The 10,582-nt window shown below is 34.0% G+C and overlaps 1 protein-coding gene across 1 annotated transcript; it reads right to left on the bottom strand.

The window, feature by feature from the left end:
- Positions 1 to 3,531: 3,531 nt before the first annotated feature.
- LOTGIDRAFT_228693 (hypothetical protein) lies at positions 3,532 to 10,360 on the bottom strand. The gene is made up of 9 exons (XM_009059573.1): positions 10,064 to 10,360; positions 9,474 to 9,598; positions 8,842 to 8,982; positions 8,074 to 8,211; positions 7,317 to 7,504; positions 6,585 to 6,695; positions 5,652 to 5,847; positions 5,243 to 5,370; positions 3,532 to 4,523 (listed from the first exon to the last, which is right to left on the bottom strand). The coding sequence occupies exons 1-9, from the start codon at positions 10,276 to 10,278 to the stop codon at positions 4,317 to 4,319; spliced, it is 1,449 nt and encodes a 482-aa protein (XP_009057821.1). The 5' UTR covers positions 10,279 to 10,360; the 3' UTR covers positions 3,532 to 4,316.
- Positions 10,361 to 10,582: the final 222 nt, after the last annotated feature.

The following is a 10,582-nucleotide window of genomic DNA, read 5'->3' as shown; positions in this document are numbered from 1 at the left end:
CTATATAATTTTAGGCCATTTGTTTACTTCATTTTGTTGTTTACATTTTTAACAGCTGAACACTTTGGTATTAAAAGTGAGACTAAACATCCAAAAAAGCACTGGCTATGGTGACATGATACGACATGTAGATGTATATTGGCCAATTTAATCCAAAAACAGAAGATGTGATGTTACATTTTTTCTCTGACAAGTCCACAACTAAGATAAAACTAGAAATCACTGAAAAATCAAAATAATTTCCCTAAAAATAAGATACAGAAATGTTTTGAAGCCAATTCAAAAAAATAAACTCTAATTGTCATATATCTATTGACTTCAGAACGATTCTGTATATATTCATCATCTATATTTACATAGTAAAATCTGTCTTTAATTTATTTATTAGGACTAATATAACAAACAAACAAACAAACAATAGAAAATCAAAAAATAAACTCATATTAAATTAAAAATCAACAGAAGTTCAAACAAATTCATTCCATAACACTAACAATATAAATCTTAACAATTCAAATTTCAACATTCACAGAGCCAGTCTTATATCATATAGGTTATATAGTATACACTAGTATACCATTACTGACAGTATCACATTTTTTTACAGTTTTTGAAAGAAGGCAATCAATCAAGACCCAAAAACTATATTGGATTAAGGTGTGAATAAACGAGGCAGGGTGTCTGGTGTGGTGTACGGTGCAGGATTATCGATACCGAAGAAAATACAAGAAACAAATCGTGTCCGCACCGTGTCCGAAACCTATACCTATATGTTCACTTCTTCTATTTTCGTTTGTATCGATTATTCCGCACCTTACATTGAACAGAACACCATATGTCTTTTATTTGCAGCTGTATGCTAAATGTCAGAATACACAGATTTCTGATATCAGAGTACACTGTAGATGGAAAATCTTATTCATTACAATCATTGAAAAATACCATGTCAGTCTCAAATATATACAATAAAGCATTAGATATCTAATTACTCCATCACTTGGTATACAGCCTTGAAGACTGGATAATAGGCCTATGATGTTTCTAACTTTGTCAACTCAATATTTCTTGTGCTCATGGTAACCTAAGATACTAGCAAATTTCAATATATAACAAGTGATTCTTTAATTTTAGAAGATTTGGCATAAGCTTTGGCTACTGTGAAAATATTTCAAATTGATTTGAACCCATTTGGTGTTTGTACAGTTTATCCAAAATAATCCTTTTCTAATAAAAAAAAAACATTTGAAATATAATTTCTGTTCCAATTTATTGACACAAACTACAAGCAAAAGGTTAAAAATTTCATACACATTTAAAAAAAATTGGAACACAATCAGCAATGTTTTAGAATTTGGCGTAAATATTTCATCATTAGTATACGATTTCTAACAATCAAGCCACACAATAATATCATGTTATATACATATTATTTATTCTATTATACATATACTTTATTTAACTCTTTGTCAAGCCAATACTTTACTCACTGAAGCAGACTTTTACACAATTCTCTTTGAAAGGATATAGTCATCTAGATATTGCAGATGAACTAGATGTCCAGTTCTCCTTCTAAAAAGGGACATGGATAGCTGACATAAACTTATTTAGATGACAATATCAATTCAAAATGCCATTTCCAAAAATATTTGCAAGTATGATGTTCTTGTATCAAGAAAAACTTCACACGTTTCATGTCACATGCAGAATATAAGAGTCATTTTGTTTTGAAATAAAAGATTACAACATCTTAGAATGAACATAAAATTTAATTCTTCAAACTAGGCCAATAGGAGTAGGCTTCATCTTCATCTATAGAACTTACCTAATTATACAAAATTATAAAGGTAAGTCATAAATTAAATTTCATGTTCATTCTAAGAGATATTATTTCTAGAAAAGTTTGTCAATTTCAAATTGTTTCTGCTAGAAATATATTAAATTCTTGAAATCTCCAGTCGTTATTTTGGTTTGTCTTGATAAAATACAACACAACCAATACAATGAATTAAAATAATTTACAAATGAAGAATATGAGTTACAGCACCATTTTATATTATTTGTTTAAAATTTCTCCTAAATTTTAAATAGTCGATTTGCATTTTGATAAAAATACTCTAATACAATTTGGCAATGATGAACAGTACATGTTTTACGACATACAACATTTAAAATATTAGTATGCTCACTCTTCTAGAATACCTGATGTGATGCCACTTTGGTTGACTTTGATTGAACCCCTGTGGTCGTCATAGATAAATAAATAAATATCATCCATGTGCATGTCGAGTGAGGATCGAACTTGATCAAGTATAGGCAATATGGTGACTCCTTAAACCATATATAGGCATTCCTTGTGGCCATTTTAACTTGAGTTTGACTCTCCAAATAGCAAGGATCAGACCCGAGCTTCTAACTGGGTCAAATAATACATTATGGGAGATAAGAAAAGTAATCGAACCAAGGCCTCCAATCTAAGTCATAATAAGTTTGTCGACTCTTACTGGCAGTAGGCAAAGCTAACAATATTTAATATTTGGGATGGTACTGATTGTAAACTCAACATCCTATTTGGAGACTTCAGATGGCTAATATTCTTGATTCTCATAAATTTATGATGTGACCGTGGAAGACAATAATTATTATTAATCAAAGAGGAGGCTAATTAACAGAAATATTTATTACACTTTAAGTAATGTATATTTGTGTGTATAGTGCACAGTTTCATACCCTAAAAAGAGCTTGTCAAACCAGGGGGTAAGAATCATAGACAGTGAAAAATAATTTCAAATTTTTCCCCTGTCAATATTGGCAGTCTGCTATTGTGTAAGTGATCTCTGATAGACTGTAGGGTAAGAAGGGGTGTACACTATATTTGCAATTATACATAATTTAAAAAAATAATGATTTGTGAATTGTGATAGATAATGAATTGTGTCTATCTTGTCTAGTAAACCATTACGAACACAGCAACAACAAATATCAATATTACAACACAAGATATTGCCAAGTGTTTTAAATGCTATATAAACTTATAACTATATATACATAAATCATGTTAAAATCTTAAATACATTTGAATATTCATCAAGCCACAATTGGTAAAATAATTTTCAAAAAATTTACAGATTAAAAACTCAATATATAATATAGCACTAAATTAATAAAAGCATAACAGAAAATGCATGTTAAATATCATCAAAAGCGCATTCAATTAACAATTTCACTAAAAAAAAGATATTTTTTTGACTGAAATACCAAAAAAGTCAAGAAAAAATTATTTTTTTCGAATTTTGCAACTTCCAAAACATCATAAAACCATCAGTCTATTTGTTTTGCAGCACAATAATGACTCAATTCTTTGCAGTTCTATAATATTTCATTTTAAGTTGAAAGTAACAGACTTTATAAAGTTATAACAATATCAATAACATCAATATTAAAAGCACTGTCATGTAACCTTCCTGAACACTACAGTCTTATGATCACAAATAAGTTGAGTCAACTCTTGATCTTTTTGGAATTTTTTTTTTTAATTTTATAATTAACAAATACATCTTAACACAACAAAATATTCAAGGATGTCTATTAACAATTATTAAAAATTAGTCATGGTTGACCTTGAATTTTTAAAAGTTGCTCCTTGGAGCAATAATCCATTTTAAATTGACTATAGATACATGTAAATTTGCGGGCATGATTCACAAAATAATTCCTGATAAGAATTTGTCATAAGTATTGACTTTTACATTGAAAAAATACTGTAATTACATTAAATTGATGATAAGATTTTTATGTGAAACAAGACCCATCCTCCTTTTTCCTCAAAAAATCTAAATTTATCATGAGATATTTTAGGAATCACAACTCTGGGATGCTGATTTGCCAGCAAAATACTACATTTCTACATTTACAATCCAAATAAACTATCTCAAATTGTAAACTTTGAATAATACATGAACTATCATCTTTTAGTTTTAGATTTTCATTTGGTTTCCAATTTGTTTTGTTTTTTTCTAAATCACAATTTGGGACAGAAGAACCTAATATGAAGGTTTTTAAGACAAAAATCCAGAAAAAGCACAATTATTATTTTTGAAAGTATATATTCATCCCTGATTGGCAAATAATCTCAAATCATACACCAATCAAATTATTGTACATGGATATTTGTTACCTAGCAACCAACCAACCAATCAAACCCTTGTAAAAAGCTTCAAACTTAAAGCCCACGGTTAAATTACCCTCTTTAAGGAACACCACAAAATAATGCAATATGCATTTACTAAATTTTCAAAAATATCCTAAATTGGCAATCTTTAAACTTTTTGTCCCATTGGTTGTAGTTCCTCTCCATCGTTGATGTTGAGAGAACGTTTTTTACCAGAGGCACGGCCCAACATCAAGGACGCAGAAATTTCATCAAATGTTCTATTTTTGGTTTCTGGTACGAAGAAGAAGATGAAAACAATGGCCAGTGCCAAGACGATGGTAAACAATAAATATGTATAGGCTTCTAACCCCGCCTGTAATATAAAAGATATCAAATAAAGTGCTAAACATGTCTCAAGGTATAGGATATAACGACATTGAAAGAGTTTTCACTGAGTTTATGAACACTGCAACAGACATCACACCTGAACCCTTCTTTTCCTGCCTTAACCAGTCCCTCAAAACTCAACCCTGTCCCTCAAAACTCAACCCTGTCCCTCAAAACTTAAACTGTCCCTCAAAACTAATCCCTGACTCTCAAATCTAAACCCCGTCCCTCAGAACTAAACCCTGTCCCTCAAAACAAACCCTGTCCCTCAAAACTAGACCCGGGCCCCCAAACCCTGTCCCTCAAAACTAAATCCTGTCCCTCAAAACTAAACCCTGTCCCTTAAAGCTAAACCCTGTCCCTCCAAAACTCAACCCTGTCCCTCAAAACTAAACCCTGTCCCTCAAGACTAAACCCTGTCCCTCAAAACTCAACCCTAACCCTAAAAACTTGGGCATGTTTTTTACTTTAATTAACCCTTGTCTCCTAACGAAGTCCCAGTTGGGTTGTTGCAACATCACAGAGCGTATTGTCTTTGTGCACTAGTTGGTTCGTTTTTCTTGAAGCGTGAAGCCATTTTGATAGTCAAGATTGCAATTAAGTGACTTTGTTAAGGTTAGGTAGGGATGGTCATATGTTGTTTAATGTTTGTTATTTGTACTTTCACGATGCTAATAGTCAAAGACTAAATCTAAAATTATTTACCTTCAAGAAAGGGAAAGCTAACATCAGAACAAAGTTACAAATCCAATTAAAAGCAGTGGAAAGACTCATGGCTGCAGCTCGTGGCTCCTGACGGAAGACCTCCGAGACTAGAATAAAGGGGATAGGACCTGAAATAAATACAAACAGAAATATGATAATTAATGAATAATAAACATACACTATTGCCCTTTGGGATATATTACTTGCCCCTCTAGATATATATCACTTGCTCCACCCCCGAATAATCAAGTCTGGCTATGGGGACCTGAAGGGAATTCTTTTTAATTTCCATGTGCTGAAGCAGATTTGACACCTCAGTATCTCACAAAGCAATGTCCAATGTTTCTTTTGAAAAACTACGCCTTTAACATTTTCAAAAATATGTTGACTAAAATAAACACCGACTTACCTAAACCTAAAGCGAAACCTATAACATAAAGATGCATTAAAACTATACTAGTATAAGCGAAAGCAGAATGATGTTGTTCAAGTTCGGGATCAAAAACAAGATTAATAAAGATGGTTAACAATAAGAAAGATACGGCCATGACACCCATTGGCCATAACAACAGTGGTCGACGTCCTAGCTTCTCCATTAATGGAACCTGAAAAACAGAAATTTCAAAATACAATCTCTTCAAAATACAGCTCAATATATACAAAACAAAATACAGCTCTAGATAATTCACTTGTAGATCTGTGCCAGATATGAGAATACAAGCAATAAGAATGGTGGTTTACACAAACAATAAGAATGGTGGTTTACAACAAACAATAAGAATCATCGTTTAAACAAACAATAACACAGAGCTGACTTATGAACACAGGCATCTGTTTCTATCAATTAAGTTGACTCTCTCTATTTCAGAAAAAGTCACAAAAGTAAAGTAATTCTAGACGTAAAATTCAACACTTTTCATTGTGATCTGGATATGGGTATAATAGAAAAACAAAAGTATTACTCTTGAATTGTGAAGAATTTTTAACATGAACAGACTGTGGTAAACAGAGCCTTAGGGTCGTATGCAGCGCTCTTACCTTGACTAAAGTTGAACTTTGGCTAAAGTTGAAATTTACAAAGTTAGGATTAAGGCTTTCATTCTCTATATTCGATAGTCAAATTTAAGCACGACTTTCGCAAAGATCGACCGGTGCATACCTAAAGTTCAACTTAAGTCTAACTTTGGTCAAAGTTTAGGTAAAGTACGAGCGCTGCATATGGCCCTTAGTTTCTTTCCCCATCCAAATAATTCATGACTCTTTATTGACAGTGGGCAACCTGGTGGACTAATGAAGAGATATTACTAGAGAGCCTGGATAATGTTATAAAATTTGTACTCACCGCTATTATAGTCGAGATGACATTGATGGCACCTGTTCCTACAATGACGTATCCAATAGCAAAGGCTGGGACTTGAGCTTGGGCCAGAATAAACGTAGAATAAGACATAACCTGTAAGAAAGATATTTCAGTTTAAACCACCAGAGTTCTGTGTTGTCAAGAGGTTGAAGGTCAACAAAACGTCAGATATTACAAATATTAAAATATCAGTAGGGAAAGAAATGAAATGATGTTTTATTTAACACTTTTCAGTTCTTGATTGGGCTAATGAAGACAGTCAACGCCATGCAGTGTGCAATGAGGGAATTTTGCCAGGACAGTGGCATAAGCTCTTTTAATTTCCAACTGTTTAACATGCAGACTGCAAATCCTACATCACACAGCGCCTCAGTTTATTGTCTAATTGGAACGATTATATAGACTCTTTTTCCTCCAGTCTACATCACTGACAAGGACAAACTGGGTTGAAAAAGGGCATTATCTTGACCAATGCAAGCATTGAAGCCTGCAATTTCAGGTTAGCAAACAAGTGTCTTTTTCATTCAGCCACTAGGAATCTCCTTTAACAACCTAGAGAATGATAATAACTTAGAATGTAAGGACGCTAGAAAACACAGCCAATCAGAGCCTGTGACAGAAAGAATTGTAAACAATGTGCCTATGCGTGTATAGGGGACTATTGTAGTCATGGTATTAATGTAGACTCTACCCTGACTCAGATGCGATACTTACAGCATTAATACCAGACCATTGTTGTGTGACTTGAAGAAGACAAGCAATAACAGTTGGGAAACGTAGTTCAGGAGTTGTCAGAAGTTGATGCATGGAGAAATTGGTGGTTTGAAGATTTTTCTTTGATTCTATGGTCATTTCTTCAATTTCATCATTCACATCATCATAGCCTCGTAATTTCTGAAGAGCTGCAAAATGTATAATAGAATTGATTGAAGGAAAACTCTTCCAACGGGTGGCGGCAAATCATCTTTGTGTTTTGTTTTCCCTATCTACTTTATCAATTTTTTTTAAAAATGGAGTGTACTTATTGCTAAGTAAGCAGCTTAGTTTTTTTAAAATTTTCATAATACCCCTCTGATGCAAATGCCCTGTTATTGTCTATCTTAAAAAATTGACAGGTTCAGCAATCCTACGACTGTCTTAATAGTAACATAACAGATCACCATGATTAGAAATATGTAGGCTAATAATAATATTCTTTTCTAATTCATAGATCAAGGTATTTCCTGATGTGAGTTTAGCTTTTTATCAACTATTGGTGTAGCCAGTAACAGTTCAAATAAATCGAAAGTAGTAATATCTTGAAAATATTTCACCATTTCAGGGTTAAATAATAGTGGGAGGCATTTGTGCAAAGCAGACCACGCCTACTCTCTTTGAAACACCTGATATTATTACTCACTTGAGGAGTCCATTACTATACAATCATTGCCCATGATGTTGTTTAAATTTTTATTAGATAATCAAATCTTACCTAGTCTTGAGTCATCCACGTTTTTCTTTTTAATGAGGAGATATCTCGGACTTTCTGGGCAGAGTGGCCAGCAGCAAAAAGAGATGATTGATGGAACAGCATTGAAAGCAAATAAATATGGCCATAAGTCTTTGGTACCTGAAAATATAAGTATAGATCTGTTTAATGATGTGGTTATTATGGCTAGCAGGGATTGTCATGAGCCACCCTATGAGATTGTGGTCTGATTACTATATATTATGTTTAAGAGAGTTGTCTCCCTGTATTATTCATTAGATGTAGTCTGCTTGTAAGAGTTGAGTCAAGATGAGAGAGATGAATAAACGTTAAATTTCAAAAACTTAATTTTCAATATTTTTGATGTGCATAGACCAAACCAACCCCCTGATGTGAAAAGGGTAAATGTGACCATACATTCGAATTATTTCCATGAAAGGTCGAGAGCTGGTGAAATGAATCTAACGTCAGTTGCAAACTTTGACATAATGTCAGCTATATCAATATATCTTGCAATCAATTACTGAATGTCATTTAAAGACCTTCTTCATTTCATTTGATGACCACACATGTAAATTGTGTTGAAAGGTTGCATACTTTATCACTAAAGAAGTGAGTTGTATCTCAGCTAAGCAAATTATAAAATTTTCCGGTGGGAGGAAAAACTATCGTATTCCCTAAAGTGCCAAGATGGCCTCCCGATGAAACCCTCACTACACCATTGTTTTCATTATATGTGCTCCCCGCTTATACATGTTGTTTATGACTTACCTAATAGTTCATTTAAACCAAGAATCTGTGAAACCAGAATTCCAACAGTTATAGCAAGTTGATGACAGGTTCCAATAGCTCCACGTATCTTCTTCGGAGATATCTCGGCCAGGTACAGAGCAGCTAGACTCACATTTAATCCTACAGAATAAATAAAATACACGGTCTACTATATTAATCCTTTATACAAACAGCCCCGTTGTTAGGGTGGGTTTCCGTGGGGGCTGGGCCCCAGCAAGTGAGAATTAAGCCCCAGCAAAACCTTCTTCAGTTCAGCAGAGATTGATTCATTTACAGTGATTTTGACCAAAAATCAAAAAGATATGGGTTTTGATACGTTTTGGGCAACGAGTTCTCTTGCCTTCAATTCTTCAATTCTTCAATTCTTCAGTTCAAAAAATCTGAGCCCCAGTGCCAATTCATTCCTGGCGATGGGGCTGTCTACTTTTAGTAGTCAAATCAGACTACCAAAGCTAAAGATTGACAGTTTGTAGCCAGATGCAACCTCATTCAAAATGTTATCCAAATACATTTTTCTGTCAAGACTGTCAACATTGAAAAAGGTGATGTCACTGTCAGGCATCCAGCCCCTACCCCTTAATCTTAATATGATGTTGAACTAATCAAATTACCTGAATGAAGACCTACGAAGACACGAGATACGATAAGACATTCTGGTGATTCAGCCAGCGTAGGAATTCCACCAAACAGAGCAGCAATCAGCAATATAAAGGTGATTATCATCATGCCTTTTTTTCTGAAATATAATAAAATACCCTAATAAACATCATCATCCGCAAGTCTGACCATGGCCAGTGCTTCCATAACAGTTAAATAATCGTCTACCATACCTCTAGCTATGGGAGAAAGGGTGACTCAAAGTCACTTTTATTAATTGTTTCTCTTATTTGAGTTAATCAGTGTGATTTTATGATGCTCCTGGCCACGTAATCTCGAAACGATCTTAGCGCTAGGATATCCTAGAATCAGTGTTAGTACCTAGGATATCCTAACGCTAAGATCGTTTCGAGAATACGTGGCCAGGACATCTTATTTGTAAACCCTAACTCTTTTAAATCATTGATTTATAATTTCAGTGTGATCCACGACCACCCCTACTTCCTCACTGCTGATATAGTGTTGCCCTCCGAACAATCAAGTCAGGATAGGGCCCTGATTTCTACACTCTTACGTCATCAACTATTTTCTATACCAAACTCACCTTCCAAAATAATCAGCGATCTTGGCAGAAGAGAAAGCACCAACCATACCAAACAGGACAAAGGCAGCCACAGTTGTTGACCAAAGTAAGTCCAGTTGCCATGTTTCAATAAGTAGTGTCTTGTCAAATCCTATTTCCTTGGCCAAGTCGTCCAGAACGGTTTCATTCACTTGTAACTTGTCTGTTTCATTGTTAATATAATGACGATCTTTCATCAGCTGGTCATAGATTTCAATATGGGAGAAATTCCCACCCTGGCGTTCGAAGTAAACTTTACGATAGAACTGTTTGATAATCTAAAATATAAACCACATCAATGAGTGTAGGCTAGGGCTTAGGGGGTTGAGTAGGGGCCACAGAATTGTCTAGGGGCAGGCCCATAGCTACGGGGGCATGGCCCCTTATACCTGAGAAACCCTGCTGTAGACTAAATAATATCTAGTAATATCTGATAATCTTTAAGATGACCTTGAAATGATGTGAGATGCACTTCTCAAGGTTAAAGTACAGACCATAGTT

Source organism: Lottia gigantea (assembly GCF_000327385.1).
Source record: "Lottia gigantea unplaced genomic scaffold LOTGIsca_4, whole genome shotgun sequence".
NCBI lineage: Eukaryota > Metazoa > Mollusca > Gastropoda > Lottiidae > Lottia > Lottia gigantea.
The sequence above is the reverse complement of the archived record's forward strand: the minus strand, read 5'-3'. Positions and strand labels throughout refer to the sequence as shown.

What these genes read in the sequence shown, in the direction of transcription:
- LOTGIDRAFT_228693 (XM_009059573.1), bottom strand. Translation starts at nt 10,278, where the DNA reads ATGAAAGATCGTCATTATATTAACAATGAAACAGACAAGTTACAAGTG. An exon ending in TGGTTTAAATGAACTATTAG is followed by an intron (nt 8,212 to 8,841) that starts GTAAGTCATAAA and finishes TTATATTTTCAG; the next exon opens with GTACCAAAGACTTATGGCCA. An exon ending in TCATCTCGACTATAATAGCG is followed by an intron (nt 5,848 to 6,584) that starts GTGAGTACAAAT and finishes TCTGTTTTTCAG; the next exon opens with GTTCCATTAATGGAGAAGCT.